Source organism: Cherax quadricarinatus, chromosome 18 (assembly GCF_038502225.1).
Source record: "Cherax quadricarinatus isolate ZL_2023a chromosome 18, ASM3850222v1, whole genome shotgun sequence".
NCBI lineage: Eukaryota > Metazoa > Arthropoda > Malacostraca > Decapoda > Parastacidae > Cherax > Cherax quadricarinatus.
The window spans coordinates 4,946,731-4,965,071 of NC_091309.1; the positions used below are offsets into that span (position 1 = coordinate 4,946,731).

Sequence of the window (18,341 nt, forward strand, 5' to 3'; positions counted from 1 at the left end):
CCAAGGAAGGGTAGGGTAGCTGTAATTGCTCAGATAAAGAACTTGTCAGCAGCATCAAGGCAGCACCACTACTATTAAATGAAGCAGAATCTGGCACAACTATACGGTTTATCAACATTCGAGTAATTTGTAACCAACGTTTTGAAAATACACGATGACGTATGACAACCACCTACCGTATTTCATGCATAAAAACTCGTCTCTTTCCTGACGTGTCCGTAGTCCCTGCTGGTTGGTCACACTCTTGCCATCTTGGCAATTCGTGTACGTACCATCTTGACATTTCTTGTACTTTTTTGTCCATCTTGATATTTCGTACACTTTGTCAGATCGGCATTTCGTGCTCTTTTTGTTTATCTTCAGAATTTTTTTCTTGAAAGACTAATAACTTGATATTCTGAGTACTTTTTTCTTATTTTTTACTTCTCGTAAACTTATTTTCATCTTCAGAATTTATATTTCTCTAAGTTCGACAATTCGTGTAAAACTAATAATTTGACAATTCGTACAATTATTAAGCTGTTCCACCCACATGTCAAATGTTTTTAGTTACTGCATCAAATGATAAATTCCAAGAATTGTTTAGCCAGTGGGTGATTTGTCATCTTTCATTGGATATATGAGTACACGAAAAAAAAATATTGAAACAAAAACCCAGATTCACTCCAGAGAATTAGCAATAACCTGCTCAATAGCGGAGGATTTACACTAGTGTACAAGTTAATGTAATATGATTTACATGGGGCTGTATATTAAGGTAGATAATGACAAGATCGTACAATAAATTGGAAATACCCTAATATATATATATATATATATATATATATATATATATATATATATATATATATATATATATATATATATATATATATATATATATATATAACACTAACAATAAGAAAGTAATGATCTCTGTGCATCATCTTTAAGGCTGTGTCTGGGAGTGATGGAAGTTGTGTGGCTACGTGTACTAGCGGTGAGTGTGGTCTCCTGGATCGCCTATGGTTCCGATGTCGTCCTGGATATTCCGCAGTCCCAGGTAAAATAAAAGAACTTATTCACTAGGCTACACTACAACACATTCCACATCACATTATGTGATATTTAATTGTTTACCGGGTGAGCTCATAAGCCAGGGAAAGATCTTGGTCATGTGACCATCAGCTCCTGTAAGGGAGTCTTCAGAGGACTTGGACTCCCGTCAAGTAACGGTTGTCCTATTTTCTGACGAATAACGCATCACAACCTCGGTTATATTACGTTCTCTTGTATTTGCCTGATTCTTTAAACTTGAAATAAAAGAACACAGTTTCGGGCAATTTCAGCTTGTTCTTTTGATGACTAATATTCATACAACAGCTATAATCAATGTTCTTGCCAGGACGGTATCAATGGAGAGGTCAGGGAATCCTGGAACGGTCACAGAACAAGAAGGGAGGATTGTATTATATTGTGTAATATACGTCAGGAATGGCATCCTCACACGGGTCTTAAACAGTTGAACGACCCGTTCCTTGTCTCCCAGGGTGAGGTCAATTTGGTCTCCGTAAATCATGTTGATCCAGATGAGGGCAGCAGAGACATCCGTGGACTAAAGAACAGTAGCATGGACGTACGGGACATCCATGGATTACGAGACAGTGGTGAAGCACATGTCTCCCTCCAGAAGAGGCAGAGAGCAAGGTTGAGGCAGCTGGAATTTATCAACAGCAACATGGAAAGTGGGGAGAGGCGGACCCGTAACATCTTCGATCTCGGGCCAAAGTACTGTATATTTTACGTCAACTATAGTCTTGTTGTTGATTGCCTACATTAATAATTAATTACAGTGGTTTGCAATGATGTGGCACATACATTAACTTCAGTCGTTTAGAAAAAATGTAGATCCTACATTAACTACGGTAGCTTAGTCTAGAATCATATAAACTAGAAGCTGTCTAGTATTGCAATGCATAATGTGACTATAGATGTTCACAGCTTGGTACTGTATTGCATATAGTAACTTCATAGGCTCACAACATATTAAATCTGAAATGTTGCTCTTTCTTGTACTCTTCAGAATTACGCACCAAGTACAAAGCACTCTAGCTCCGGAAGGTACGAAACAAATAACTGAAGAATAATATTTTTTTTCCTTTACAGACCGTCAGTGACGACAGCTCCTCTGTTTAAGCTACCCCCTAATGTCAGGTTAGTGTTCTTTCCTACGTGCGATTACTCCGATTCATTATTATTATTATTATTATTATTATCATTGGAAGCACTAAATCCATAGGGGTTACACAGCGCCTGGGGAAACTGGAAGACATTCAGGCCCAATTAAAGGAATTGGTGCACAGGTCCAGCCTCTTAGATCGAGTCCCTCACCCGCATCAAGGAACCTCCCTTGAGGAAAGAAAGCTCTTGTTAGAACTTTTATCTGGTGTGGCTACTCCTGGTCCTAATGGACCAGAGTAGCTACTCCAGAGTAGCCCCTCCAGAGTAGCCACTCCAGAGTAGCCCCACATACATTCTACTTGCTTACTATCTCGTAATAAAACAATTCATTCCTACATCCATCTGGCTCATTTCAACTTCTTGTATTTATGTATCCTATCTAGATGTCGATGTTTCCTAAATATCTTAACAAGGTGTGATTGTGTCCTAGGTTCTCCAGGTCTTTATTAAAGTGTAGTTTAGTTTATTTAACATGTTTAAGCACTGGAACCAGTCTTGTGGTAAACCCACATGCTTTCCCATTTTTTATTTTAAATAGTATTCGGCTATGTAATCAGCTAAGTACCATGCGAGTTAACCTGATACTTGATAGTGTAAACAACTTAGTATTTAACGTGATCAACACCCAGCAGTCAGTGAAGTAAACAGTTTTCTCTTATGTCAACATCCCAAAACTCAATGAGTTCAGCACAGAGCTCAGTGAAATTATACCAGTACCGAGCTACATAACCCATTGCGTAAACAACCCACTGTTGAAGTAAAAAAAATTATTTTAGTGAAAAAAAACACCCAAATACTCAGTGTATATATAGTACTACCTGGAGTCGCTTTCGGAGGTCACCGCCCCCGCGGCCCGGTCTCAGACCAGGCCTGCTGGTTGCTAGCCTGATCGATCACGCTGTTAGTGCCCGCTTCCAGCAGTCCAACGTATGCACCACAACCTGGCTATCAGGGGCTTGTTTTTGAGGAATCTGTAGAGTTCCCTCTTGAAGACAACTAGGGATTTGTTGGTAATCCCTAACGCACATTTATAATTTGTACACAATCTATTACTAGTAGGTAATACAAGCCTCTTGCCTTTCAGACCGATAGACTGCGCAGATCTGCTGATACTGGGGGCAGAAGTCAGCGGCGTGTACGATATTTATCCATTTACGTGAGTGTTTTTTTTCGTTTTCTATCCCTCATTTTCTTGATAATGACACACTGTAATAATTACTCTCGGTAATTCCATCTTATATATCAATTTTCTTACCATGAACTTCATGTTGGTGGTTTATAGGACCACTGACAACTTACTCCGTATCTAGCCCCTCCCCGTCTAAGTCTAAGCTTTCGTGGCCCTCAACTCCCTTTCCCAACAAGAACAATCCTTTCCTTTCCATTTAAGTAAGTTTTTATTCGGGTACAGTTACACATAAATACAGTTACATAGATTATCGTACATAGCAGCATTTGTGTAGATTACCTAGGATAACCCAAAAATGTCAAACTTGTGTCTTTTGGCGTCCGTGTCGCCAAAGAAAACTGAGGAAAACGAAAACAAGGAAATAAAATTAACTTAAAAATAATTTGCATAAGGATTGCTTTTAGGGGCTGGAACAAAATTTATTATAAACAAACGGTTTGAATTAACGTTCCACTATTATTAAATAATTCAGTCTAATTTAACTCCACCTGTAGGTACTGATGTAGCCAAGGAACTCAGGTGTAGCCAAGTCTATACTATCACTCCTACAGGTGTTAGGTGTAACCAGAGGTTCAAATGTGGCAATAGATGTGGCAAAGAAAGTGCAGGTGGAGCAATATGGGACATGACAAGGTGTTAATTGTGTTGTCACTATATATAACGAAGTGCGGGTGCCGTGTGGTGATTCTTGTGCTATCACTCCTACAGATGCAGGTGTAGCAATAAGGTGCAGGTGTACTGCGATATGGACACGGATGGCGGAGGTTGGACAGTTTACCTGAACCGAAACACGCAGTCACAACGTGAGGACTTCAACCGCTCCTGGTCTGAATACAAGATAGGATTTGGCGACAGACACGGCGAATATTGGCTTGGTAGGTTGCAGACTGGAGAGAAGGGTGCAGAAAAGTCATGAGAAATAGGCCACGAGAAACTTAATGGGTTGCAGGCTGGAGGGAGGGGGGGTCTCATGAGAAGGGTAAGCCACAAAAGCCTTTGTGGACACAGACTGGTAAAGTCACAATAACAATAGGACAAAAGAGACTTGGTAAGTTCATGTAGCCTACCTCGAAAGAGGTAGACTACAAGAAGTTCAGTAGGTCACAGCCTGAGGGAGGATACAAGACACCAAAAAAGGCTTGGTAGGGGGAAGGTTACAGGGACGTATCACGAGATGTAGGTCGGATGAGCCTTGTTAGGTTATATTCTTGCGAGTTACAATAGAATTAGACCGTAAGTATTCCATAGGCTCACACCTGAAATTTCACTTATTTGTACTACCTAGGGAGGAAAGTAAATTCTAGTGAAGATTTTATAACTAGCATATATCCATTGATATTTCCACATGATAATCAATGGAGTATGGCACACACTGTGACTGCCACCTGGGTGCACCTGTAAAATCCTCTTGGAAGAAACAAAAATTAGTAGCCACTTCAGTGTTATAATTTTGTTTGAACAGTCAATAATTATACATAAAAATAAATGGCAAAAAATATTGCATGAATGGACCAGGCCAAGTATTATTATTATATTTAAAAAAATCGCTATACTCATGGTGATAATTCAAAGATGCTCGGGTAGATTGCGTGAGTTGCCCAAAAAGGATCAGTAGGTTGCAAGCTGAGGAAATTAAGAATCATTGGAGAGGTAAGCAATAGGAGGTTGGGTAGGTCACTGGCTGGAGAGTGCCATCTCGAGATAGGCCACAAGATTCACATAATTTGTAATATTTTAAAATTAAGAATTAAACTAAGTCTGCCCGAAATGCCTAGCCATGCTAGGTGTTCTAGTGGTACACTCTGTAATCATTATTTTACTACATGTAAACCACACAATAACCAAATTCTGTAAACTCAGCATTGTAATCCTTATAGAGAATAAACTTTGAATTTGAATTGAGATGAATAGCAGATTGTGAATGAGTAAATGAAGAGATAGTTTATATGTATCCTCTTAGACTTTAAATCAGGAAAGACAGGCCATCAAGTAATTTAGTACGTCAAGGGAGATGGTGGGTATCCTTATTACCGAAACGTTTCACCTGCGCAGCAGGCCTCGGTCGAATACAGAAGTGAAGGGAGACAGATCTTAGGAGATTCAGTAAGGCTCCGTAAAAACATGATCACATTACGTCACACAAGTTGCTAATGAATCAAAATCACACATACATACGACCAGGAGCTGTGAATCGACCCCTGCAACCACATATAGGTGAGTATAAACACACCAAAAAAAATCACGGGTAAAACAACGACTGAAAAGAGAAAACTTTCACAGGTACGGAAACCCTCCATGCTTTGACCACCAGCCGGAACTACGACATGAGGCTCGACATCATCCTCAGTACTGGTATCCCTCAATACACCGTCTGGCATAACTTCAAAGTTGGCTCAGAGGATACCAAGTAAGTGAACCACTTGCAGATAGTGAAGCCGACTGTAGAATTGTATCTCTGTGCAACATTTATCACTGTACCTTTATGATCAAATTTAGTAAATATCTCAAACTGGGGTAATATTTATATAAACTTGAAAAGTTGCATAAATTTCACTTTGACCCCGGTTGCACCTCTTGATACTTCGGACGTGGTAACGTTAAGCAAGTTAGGTATTTAAAAAAATTTGGATGTTTATTGTATAAACGTTTATACTTTCCGTTCTTTAAAGCACTGACATAACCTCTAACAGAATCTTCGTATTAGCTTACGTAGCATTGACTTATTAATGTTTTTTTTTTATTTCCCCCCAAGGTATCGCTTGTCGTGGGGCATCTTCAGCAGTCTTGACTATTCTCTGACCAGGTGGGGTATTTGTTTAGATAGTAATCATTATTTGTGCTGTTTTGGAGTGGTAGTTATTGTTGACGTGGATTGAGGTGTAGTTGTCGTTTGATACTTGTGGTACTGAAGTTATTAATATTATGTGGTTGTGGTGTGATAGATGTTAGTGCAGCAGTTGTTGGAGTGGTATTGACTGGTAGTGTGGTAGTCGCTGTTGGTATACTACTACCATCTTAATCTGCAAAAGCCTCTCAAAAGTTGATACTGAAAATCGCATTGTGTTACATAGATTTAATTAAATGATGACAGGAAGTCGACAAAGCAATTTAGGAGAATCACGGAACCTTTATTGTCTGCTGATGATGCCTGGCAATGTATGCATCCCAGTGACTTAAATATTTCACAATGGTTGGTCCTCTGGAGGTGAGATAAGCAGTTGGTAGACAGTGAGTTCTCATATGCAATACTTCTGTTCTAACGCAAAATCCAGTGGCTTATTCATGGCTCATTAATTATAGTTGGGAAAATTTAATTGTACAACTACACGTCACTTTTCATGTAACTTGTCAGCTAGGTTTCTAGTATAACTATGCCTGTGCCAGAAATTATCTTGAATAAATAACACCTACATTGTGCACATTCCCTATAACAACTGCCTAACTGCTTCGTGTTTACCTTTCTCAGAAACTGTCTGTACTATGCTAATGGACGCTCGTTTTCCACCTATGACGTGGACGAGGATGCTTATTCAGGTGCGTATTAGAAGCTTCCATCAATGCATCCATTTCATCTTTTTCTTAACTCAAGGGTTCTACAGTAATTAGAAATAGAAGTCCTGTATTCACGTTACTAAATGTTGTTACCCTACTACAAAGTAATGTAATAGCAAGAAGTTTTTAATATCATTTAAGTACGTACAGGGAAGAGAATAAAGTTGGAGCCAGCTGACTTAATGTCTCTAACGCCCATTTGTTGTGATTTTATGTACTAGAGTGTATATAAACTCAACGCTAATTATTCTGAAAGTTCAATATACAATGATTAGCAAGTTTTACATTTTAAATGTAAAGATTTATAAGCTACATATGGTGTCACGCATCGACTACATTTGCCTGGTAAAATACGATAAATTCCAATGACGCCATAGGATGTGAGCTGGTGGTCAAGTCTACATTCATGCCAAAGATGGCATGTACAAAAATTTCTGTTCACTACATTTATAGAGATGAATTTCTTCCACATCCGGTGTATTATACCAGCCCCTAAGTATATCAGCCCTGAAATATACCTGCCCTGATGGTTGATACAATCTCTGATGTATGATACTAGCCCAGAGGTATGCAACCAGCCCCAGAGTATGATGCCAACCCCAAAGTGATACCTAGCCTAAGATATGATCCTAGTTCGAAGGTTTAGGCTAGTCTCACGGTATAATAATAAAAGCCTCTATATCAGCCCGTTCATGTACCAGACGTTTATATATGCCTGATTCACTTCATAGTCAACTAACCTTCGATGCTAATTGATTATTAACAATTTCACACCCCTGCAGGTAACTGTGCAGCGCAACGAGGTGGAGGGTGGTGGTACTACGACTGTCAACAGTTCAACCCCACCAACAGCGGCCAGCACTTGGAAGGAAAAAATGACATTAACATATCGTGTCTCAACCACGACTTCATCTCCCTGGATGGTCTCCAGCTCAAGGTACGCCCCGTCGTCTGCAGCGACAATATCAAGTCCGTCTACCTCAACTATCCAGAAGAAACCTGTGGCTACACTTCCGAGGATACTACTGCCCCTCCCGAACAGTCAGGAGCAGCTATCGCACCTGCCCCTCAACAGTTAGCCCTAACTGCTGCGCCTGCCCCTTCCCCACAGTTAGAACCAACTGCTGCACCTGCCCCTTCCCCACAGTTAGCCCTAACTGCTGCGCCTGCCCCTTCCCCACAGTTAGCCCCAACTGCTGCACCTGCCCCTTCCCCACAGTTAGCCCCAACTGCTGCACCTGCCCCTTCCCCACAGTTAGCCCCAACTGCTGCACCTGCCCCTTCCCCACAGTTAGCCCCGACTGCTGCACCTGTCCCTTCACCACAGCCAGGGACACCTGCTGCTCCTGTCTCTTCACAGCTAGGGATAACTGCTGCACCTGTTCCTCCACAGCCAGGGTCAACTGCTGCACCTGTTCCTCCACAGCCAGGGTCAACTGCTGCACCTGTACCTCCACAACAGCTAGGGACATCTGCTGCACCTGTCCCTCCACCACAGCCAGGGTCAACTGTTGCACCTGCCCTTACTTAACATCTACAACCATCTGTTTTATCTTGCCCATCTGGTTACTTGTTCCTCGCCCACAAATGGACACATCTACTTCAGTGTTCCTAGTTTTGTATCACTGGCAGTTATGTTTTTGAGCAGCAGAACTAATTGAAATTTGCTTACCTAGAATATAACTGCTCCCAAGACAGCCTGGTATGCCAATAATTAAGTTATACCGATGCACTTCCGTTATGAACTCTATTGTTTATATCCAAATAATCAATTATCACAATACTTATAATACTGTACATCTTATTCTATATACCCTTACTTTAGAAAAAATGAGAGGAACATATTTTTTTTTAAATCAATGTAAGTTGTATCATAACTACAAACTAAAAATATGATAAACGAAATCAATATGTTTCAAGTTTTTAATAAATGATATTTCACAGTCGCAATATTTGATCTCAGATGATTATTTACATGAGTTCACCATTAGTGAAGTTAAAATGATTTGGTCGGCAATTCACAAGAAGCACATTATTTTCATCTCAAAATTTTGGTGTGACATTTGTACGTTTCTGCTCTTGCGGAACGCTGTTATCCTGCGGGTTTAACGCTCCCCCATGAGTATATTACTACTGCTACCCTTAATGGAGGTTCCTTGATCCTGGTGAACTCTTAATCTAAGGAAATGAACCTGTGCTCCAGTTACTTGAATCGAATGCTGTATGACTCCTACAGGTTTAGCGCTCCCCATGAGTATACTACTAATAATAATATGGAACTATTCCCGTTTTAGGTAGCTTGTTAAACATTCTCAGGCCTTTCAATATTTATTCACATCACTGGAGGTACCCTGAAGCCGGCGAGGGGCTCTTGATCCAATTATTATTATAATGAAAAAGAAGCGGTAAACCACAAGGGCTATACAGCGCTGACTCTTGATCCAAGGAAATGAACCTATTCTCCCCTTCCTGGGTTGAACTCTATTGCCTCCCATTCCCAGACACTATCACCCATGCGGCTTTATGCTTCACTGTGATTATAATAATAATTCAATTTATAAGTGCTTTTGAACGAAATACCTCGCAAAATTTTCACGTGACAACCAGGATACAGGAACAATAGCAAGCAAGCTTAACACACCAGCAATGCTTGTATATATAGGCATATACTCGTATGCCTACGAGTCTACAAATATGCGTTCCATGCCTGTGTTGTACACAATAATAAGGCAACACCACTGATATCCTGGAAAGACGCCCAGCTAGTGATCAAAGAATGACAACACACGAGGCAGATGCCTAAAAGCTACCCTAATCTGCAGGCAACATACTCATTCAGCAGACTCAGGAACCTCTCAGTTTAGCAAAACCTTTAGCCCCACAAAAACAAAAACTGATGATTCACATGCTCACAAAACAATGAGTAGACCTTCACAAGTCCTTCCTGGCTGCTCACTGCTCACTGTCATGATGTCACTTCCCAGACCACTCGCCTGCTCGCACCTGACTAGGCGTGCACAAATACATGTATATCTTTCGTTATTTTGCATTTAAAAAGCTTATTACAAGGCGAAACGCCGTCTCATATACAAGTTTTATTCTGCGCTTATCTACGGCAACCACCTTAGGTGTAGCGAGTTTTAATAAGATATAACATCGGTAAAAGTTTGAGTCTATCAGAAGAAGCAATCTCAAATTATTGTATGTAAATAAAACACTGCAGAAGGAATAAAAATTCATATGCTATAGATATCCCTTTTCAGAAGGATAACTACTTACGTATAATACACACAAAAAAAAAGTTGCTCCTTCGTGCAACATAATGTATTCTGCTCTATTATAGTGATTAATGTACAACGCACTTTTTTTTTTTTTGAAGATGAAGGTTAGTTAAGGTTCGTCAGGAAACAGGACAAGTGTTTCATGATGCGGGTCTTAGGCAGATGTTGATCCGCCATTGGAGCTTCTGGTCATCTGACCGAGGCCTTCCGCTGGCTTGCCGGTCCACCCCTTTAAAAATTATGGTTATAGTTATGGCCATTTAGTGAGTTTTGAAGGCGAAGTTTATTTAGTTAATGGATTCAGCTCTGAAGTGTTTTAGATAAGCATGGTATTCTATTTTAGTGCTAACTCAAAAATAATTCATGCATCCCAAATTTTTATAAGCTTTGTTGACTTTGTCGTTATTAACGATTTAGTTACACTTAAATAAAAGCCTCATCATTTCCTCAAGATCCGAGCTTATAAACTGGTATATTTGCATATATTTGACAATGGTAGCCTCAACTTACGTTTTTCAATCGGTAATTTAGTATATCATCCTTATTTAAAACCAAATTCGAGATATTTACATTATGAGTGGGCTTACTAGAAGACACATCATGCTTTGTAAGTACATCCAGGTAAAATACAAGTATACTACGTGCACTTACCTAAAAAAAAATCAGTCTCTAGAGGCACTATTATTATTATTATTATTATTATTATTATTATTATTATTATTATTATTATTATTTCACAAATAACCTGTCCATGAGAGAATGAAACTCATGACATTTCGGTCCGGTTTAGATCATTAACTTGTCACGGTATTGCACCTTTTTATTCTTCACTAATACGTACTTAGAATTCAAATAAGAGAAGCTGAAGTAAAACATGAAAAATTAAGAGAGAATTAGAAAAAGACGCCGGTAAAAAATATTCAGCCCTGTTGGTACAAACACCGCCTTCTCTCACTCCAGCTAATATTTGTAAATTGTTCTGCAAATGTATATACACAACCTAGTGGACATTGTTTGGTAAATAAGACTTGGTGGCAGCAATGTGCACCTGGGTGTGTACAAATGAAAAGTAAATGTTTAGTGAATTGGTTGCGTGTGCAGTCGCCTGTGTTAATGGGATCGAGCTCCAGCTCCTGGTCCTCGCCTCATAACCATTATTATTCCACTGGTGAGATGTATCTTCTGATTCCATGAATTCAAACATCACACGGAAACGAATGCTGTTATTTTGTCTGTGGAGAAATGTTAAACCCACCGGGGACTGCGCCTGGGGAATGGGAGGTAATGAGGTTTGATTCAAGAAGGTAATTTTAATTCCTGGGATCAAAAGTCCTTCGCCAGCATCAACCGTTTAAGGGAATGGGTGCAAAATATCGATCTGTATGATGAATAGATACGTATGCAACACCTTAAGATCTTCATTCTGTAGGCGTTTCGCCATCCAGGGGCTGTATCAGTACATACAGAAGACTGAAGAGGTAGATGTATTGATAAAGCCCCTGGATGGCGAAACGTCTACAGGATAAAGATCCCCCATGTTTCACACCTAATTCATCATCTTGTCGGTATTATATACCATTGATATACACGATCTATATTAAATGTCGGTAGTGGCTTCTTGCAACACACTTCAGACAAATAGCTTGACTCAGCACAGTTGGGAGATAACCAGGGTACAGATTTGAGAAAATGTTTATCCTTCGTCCACGGAATATCAACCAAGTCTGTTATTCCAACAATTTATTTATGGAGATGGTGTCAGGAAAGTAATAGGAAGAGTGGTGTGACATGTATAAAGTGTCTAATGTGCACATTGAAACAGGAATCAAGAGCAGCCAGGAGGGTGGGAATGTGAGCAAAATGGGGTAATAATCGCTATTGTAGAGACCAATTGTTACCATCCACTCGAATTCCAGCGCAATGGAAGACATCAAAATTTAGATCAGTGCAGGAAAGAGCACCATACTCATATTAAACTTTGTTAAATGTATTGTATGTTTGTGGATTAGTCAACTTTCTATATTGATTTTAAGCTCATTCTTTCCTTACCATTGCTTTTTAATATTTATTACCGAATCATTTAATTTTATCTATGTTTTTAACTCGGAATATCATGGTTTATAATAATATTATATACACTGTTAAAATGATAAAATCTTATATTTTATTTTTATAATTTATTTAAGAGTTTAATCTACACTAGGTTACCTCTTTAAAGTATTTTTTTGGTTCACTTAATTGGCTTCTATTGTCCATTTTATCAAGTTCAATTTTGCCATTTTTTTTATTTAATTACATCTTATATACATGCATAGTTCCTTTGTATAAAGGCAAAGGGGATAAAAGAGAGTGCAAAAATTATAGGGGGATAAGTCTGTTGAGTGTACCTGGTAAAGTGTATGGTAGAGTTATAATTGAAAGAATTAAGAGTAAGACGGAGAATAGGATAGCAGATGAACAAGGAGGCTTTAGGAAAGGTAGGGGGTGTGTGGACCAGGTGTTTACAGTGAAACATATAAGTGAACAGTATTTAGATAAGGCTAAAGAGGTCTTTGTGGCATTTATGGATTTGGAAAAGGCGTATGACAGGGTGGATAGGGGGGCAATGTGGCAGATGTTGCAAGTGTATGGTGTAGGAGGTAGGTTACTGAAAGCAGTGAAGAGTTTTTACGAGGATAGTGAGGCTCAAGTTAGAGTATGTAGGAAAGAGGGAAATTTTTTCCCAGTAAAAGTAGGCCTTAGACAAGGATGTGTGATGTCACCGTGGTTGTTTAATATATTTATAGATGGGGTTGTAAGAGAAGTAAATGCGAGGGTTTTGGCAAGAGGCGTGGAGTTAAAAGATAAAGAATCACACACAAAGTGGGAGTTGTCACAGCTGCTCTTTGCTGATGACACTGTGCTCTTGGGAGATTCTGAAGAGAAGTTGCAGAGATTGGTGGATGAATTTGGTAGGGTGTGCAAAAGAAGAAAATTAAAGGTGAATACAGGAAAGAGTAAGGTTATGAGGATAACAAAAAGATTAGGTGATGAAAGATTGAATATCAGATTGGAGGGAGAGAGTATGGAGGAGGTGAACGTATTCAGATATTTGGGAGTGGACGTGTCAGCGGATGGGTCTATGAAAGATGAGGTGAATCATAGAATTGATGAGGGAAAAAGAGGGAGTGGTGCACTTAGGAGTCTGTGGAAACAAAGAACTTTGTCCTTGGAGGCAAAGAGGGGACTGTATGAGAGTATAGTTTTACCAACGCTCTTATATGGGTGTGAAGCGTGGGTGATGAATGTTACTACAAGTGATGCTTGATTACCTTCTCCAAGTGATCAATGTGTGGTGTGAATATAATGCAGAGAATTCGTAGTTTGGAAGTTAGGAGGAGGTGCGGGATTACCAAAACTGTTGTCCAGAGGGCTGAGGAAGGGTTGTTGAGGTGGTTCGGACATGTAGAGAGAATGGAGCGAAACAGAATGACTTCAAGAGTGTATCAGTCTGTAGTGGAAGGAAGGCGGGGTAGGGGTCGGCCTAGGAAGGGTTGGAGGGAAAAACTTATATTTGAATTACCTTCTTCCTATTCGGTAAATACCACATCCATTATGAATGATCTATTGCATTTTACATGCGTAATTCGCTGATTAAAATTTAAGTCTCGCTGCTGGTGGTGGCGGTTTATTTTGTTGGTTAGAAAACAAACCAAGTGTCTGTCTTTGACAGATAACGACACGTTAACTGGTCAAATATCTGCTGGATTACTAGAGCCAGGTTTAACTCCCACATAATACAAGAGAACCACTCCCTAGAAGTGTCCTAAAATATTTCACTGGTTTAGGGATCACTAATGCTCACTTACAGTTATCTTATGATTGCTCATACTCGTTCAGTCTTAACTATAAACGTGGCTAACACTTCTCTACTCGCGCTGTCTTGTCTTCCAGAATTTTCTTCACTTCCAGGCGAGCGAGCATTCACACATACAGGGCAGGGAACAGTAGTTCACACTTACAAGGCAATGAGCAAGAGTTCATACTTCTAGGGCAGTGAACAAGAGTTCACACTTCCAGGGCAGTGAACAAGAGTTCACACTTCCAGAGCAGTGAACAAGAGTTCACACTTCCAGGGCAGTAAACAAGAGTTCACACTTCCAGAGCAGTGAACAAGAGTTCACACTTCCAGCGCAGTAAACAAGAGTTCACACTTGCAAGGCAATGAACAAGAGTTCACACTGCCAGGGCAGTGAACAAGAGATCCCACCGTCAGGGCACAAGAGATCACACTGTCAGGGCACAGAGACGTCCATAATAATAATCTCGGCTGTCACCGTTTTCGTTTGGGTCAACGATTCAGATATACAGGTGTTTTGTTTATTGTTAATCAAAAGCCGTATCACATGCAATGTATGCAGATTATCGTGTTACTACCCGAAACCATATGACACACGAGTCTGAACATATTTAAGCGTTGCGAAATTCATGAGCGCCAGGCATGACTTGAAGGTTTATCAACAGTAGAGAGCTTAGTAACTCACATTTTGAAAATGTTTGAAAATATACGCTGACGCATGACAACCACCTACGACACTACATGGATAAAAACTCGTCCCTTTGAAGATGTGCTCGTAGTTCCTGCAGGTTAGTCACACTCTTACTAGCTTAGGTTGTGCACGTCTTTCCATACTGACGATTTTCACTAATTTTTTTTTAAACGTCTTGACAATTTATGTTTCGTTTGTCTGCTTGACAACTCATGTACTTGTCATCTTGACAGTCCGTGTTCGTATCTTGATAATTCGTTCAAGCGTTGCTAGCTTGAGGGAAGGAAGCTGTAAGATTCGAACAAGATGAATGGTTCAGAGAACCGACACGTTGATAAATTAGACACATGTGCAACTCTTGGGTATCTTTATTGAGGAAACGTTTCGCCACACAGTGGCTTCATCAGTCCATACAAAGGAGAAACGTGAAGAACAGGAGGAGAATGAGGTAATCAGTCCCTCAACCTTGAGTCGATGTGGTCAGTCCATCAATCTTGAATAGAATTCTATTCTATTCAAGATTGATGGACGTTTCCTCAATAAAGATACCCAAGAGTTGCACATGTGTCTAATTTATCAAGATTCGAACAACACATTGACCCAAGAAATCACTCTTTGATCTCTACGGTAAAACCAATACAATTTTACCGTGCCAGCTTGACATTTCGTACTAATATTAAGTTGCTCCATTATCTATATAGAGTTTCAATATGTTTAATTCATTAATTTTATGCGGGTTGTTTAATGATTACTCACGGAATCTTAATAACACGATTGCACTGGTTTATGAGTTTGACTCACCTGGCATGGGTTCAAACCCCAGCCATTCAGAGACTTGATGAAATTAAGACACATGTGCAACATCTGGGTATCTTTATTGTAGACGTTTCGCCATCCAGTGGCTTTATCAATACAAATTCTAGAACATAGCTAGAAGACAGTAGGACTACAATAAAGATACCCAGATGTTGCACATGTGTCTTAATTTCATCTTGTCGGTATTATATACCATTCTTGCACAACATTCAGAGACTTGTTTAATAATCACTTAGCATTTGTGAAATTCAGTGACTTACACGACTTGTGGGTGAGTAATTATAACTTTTTGCTCAATATTTTAGAACACTTTACAGGTACATACATTAAGACAAGACTGGGACCTCTTCTATGGCAGAAGTGACATGTATGCTAGGGATGGGGTTCACTTATCTAGGTGTGGGGTGGGAGCACTGGCAACTGCAGTGGAGGGAGCAGTTAGGACTTTAAACTAGGAATAGTTAGTGGTATGGGTTTTGGCAGGAAAACAGTGAAGTCCCAGTGTAGTAATATTACGAGTTCTAGGGGAACTAGTAATAATAAGAACGAGATAGATATTGAAAAGCCAGGGACCTTGGGTGATAAGGACAGTAATAGGTTTAGTAGAAAAACAGAAATGAGCAGGAAGGGTAAAGAGAAAGGACAGTCTTTCAATGTTTATTATGCTAATTGCCGTAGTGCTAGGAATAAGATGGACGAGTTGAGATTAGTTGCTAGTGTAGGTAACATTGATGTATTTGCCTTAACTGAGACGTGGTTTAATTCAAAAAGTCGGGACATGCCTGCGGAATGCCATATTCAGGGTTTTAAATTGTTCCAAGAAGATAGAAGTATTGGGAGGGGGGGTGGGGTGGCATTGTATGTCCGAGATCGCTTGAACTGTTGCATAAAAACGGGTATTAAGTCTGAAGTAACACATACAGAGTCTGTTTGGATAGAATTTTCAGAGGGGCATGAAAAACTGATTTTAGGAGTGATATACCGTCCCCCAAACTTAGATAGGGACCAAGGGAAACTACTATGGGAGGAAATTGTTAAGGCCACAAGGCACGATAATGTAGTAATTCTAGGAGACTTTAACTTTAGTAATGTTGATTGGAATTTCTTGACTGGGAATTTAGAATCATACGACTTCTTAGAAGTATTTCAGGATTGTTTTTTGAAGCAGTTTGTGACAGAACCTACAAGGGGAAATAACCTACTTGACTTAGTTATGGCAAACAATGAATCCCTTGTTAATAATTTAGAAATTTCAGAGGAACTGGGTGCTAGCGACCACAAATCAATTACATTTAGCATTGAATGGAAGTACGATAGTAGCGATAACTCAGTAACAGTCCCAGATTTTCGCTTAGCAGATTACGATGGGCTTAGAGAACACTTATCATCTGTTGACTGGGGTAACGAAGAGAGCTATCAATATGACAGTTTTCTGAACACTATACATGCTGCTCAAAGAGCGTTTATCCCATATAAAGAAATTAGATCAAATAGAAATGACCCAAAATGGATGAATAATAGGCTCAAATATCTACTAGGGCATAAGAAAGGAATTTATAGGCGTATCAAAAGAGGTGAGGGTCATCTTATGAATCAGTATATTAACATTAAGAGGAACATTAAAAAGGGGATAAGAAAAGCTAAAAGGGACTATGAAATTAAAGTTGCTAGGGATTCTAAAACTAACCCAAAAAGTTTTTTCCAGGTCTATAGAACAAAAGTTAGAGATAAGATAGGTCCCCTTAAAAATAACTATGGGCACCTTACTGACAAAGAGAATGAAATGTGCTTGATTTTAAATAATTATTTTCTCTCAGTTTTTACACAGGAAGACACTAACAATATTCCAGTAATTAATTTTTACAGTGGGCTAGAAGAAGATAAATTATGTAACATCACAGTCACTAGTGAGATGGTTGTGAAGCAGATAGACAGACTGAAGCAAAATAAGTCGCCGGGTCCTGATGAGGTTTTTTCAAGGGTTCTTAAGGAATGCAAAATGGAACTCTGTGAACCATTAACTAATATTTTTAATTTATCTCTTCAAACAGGTGTAGTGTCTGATATGTGGAAGATGGCTAATGTAACTCCTATTTTTAAAACAGGGGACAAGTCGTTACCGTCAAATTACCGCCCAATAAGCCTGACCTCAATTGTAGGCAAATTACTAGAGTCAATTATAGCTGAGATTATAAGAAGACATCTCGATAAGCATAGCTTGATTAATGATACTCAGCATGGATTCACAAGAGGCCGGTCTTGTCTAACTAATTTATTAACTTTCTTCAGTAAAGCTTTTGAGGCTGTTGACCACAATAAAGAATTTGATATTATTTACTTAGATTTTAGTAAGGCTTTTGATAGAGTTCCGCACCATAGACTGTTAAAGAAAGTGGCAGCCCATGGCATTAGGGGAAAAGTGCTCTCGTGGATCGAGTCATGGCTCACTGACAGGAAGCAGAGAGTGTCCATAAATGGGGTTAAATCCGAGTGGGGATCTGTAACAAGTGGCGTTCCACAGGGATCAGTCTTGGGCCCGTTGTTGTTTATAATATATATCAATGATCTTGATGAGGGAATTACTAGTGATATGAGCAAATTCGCCGATGACACAAAGATAGGTAGGATAATTGATTCAAACGTAGATGTTATGAAACTTCAGGAGGATTTAAACAAACTCTATTCTTGGTCAGAAAAGTGGCAGATGCAGTTCAATGTAGATAAATGCAAGGTTCTGAAGCTTGGGAGTGCCCA

General features: G+C 39.5%; 1 protein-coding gene across 1 annotated transcript; it reads left to right on the top strand.

The window, feature by feature from the left end:
- Nucleotides 1-211: 211 nt before the first annotated feature.
- On the top strand, nucleotides 212-8,906 carry LOC128689533 (uncharacterized). Its single transcript, XM_053777912.2, has 10 exons — nucleotides 212-264; nucleotides 934-1,042; nucleotides 1,529-1,767; nucleotides 2,146-2,193; nucleotides 3,305-3,376; nucleotides 4,118-4,284; nucleotides 5,690-5,816; nucleotides 6,162-6,212; nucleotides 6,876-6,943; nucleotides 7,744-8,906. The coding sequence occupies exons 2-10, from the start codon at nucleotides 950-952 to the stop codon at nucleotides 8,490-8,492; spliced, it is 1,614 nt and encodes a 537-aa protein (XP_053633887.2). The 5' UTR covers nucleotides 212-264; nucleotides 934-949; the 3' UTR covers nucleotides 8,493-8,906.
- Nucleotides 8,907-18,341: the final 9,435 nt, after the last annotated feature.

Excerpts from the sequence above, each read along its gene's own strand:
- LOC128689533 (XM_053777912.2), top strand. The coding sequence starts at position 950 with ATGGAAGTTGTGTGGCTACGTGTACTAGCGGTGAGTGTGGTCTCCTGG. Across the intron at positions 1,043-1,528 it reads TGGATATTCCGCAGTCCCAG|GGTGAGGTCAATTTGGTCTC; the intron begins GTAAAATAAAAG and ends CTTGTCTCCCAG. Across the intron at positions 5,817-6,161 it reads GTTGGCTCAGAGGATACCAA|GTATCGCTTGTCGTGGGGCA; the intron begins GTAAGTGAACCA and ends TTTCCCCCCAAG.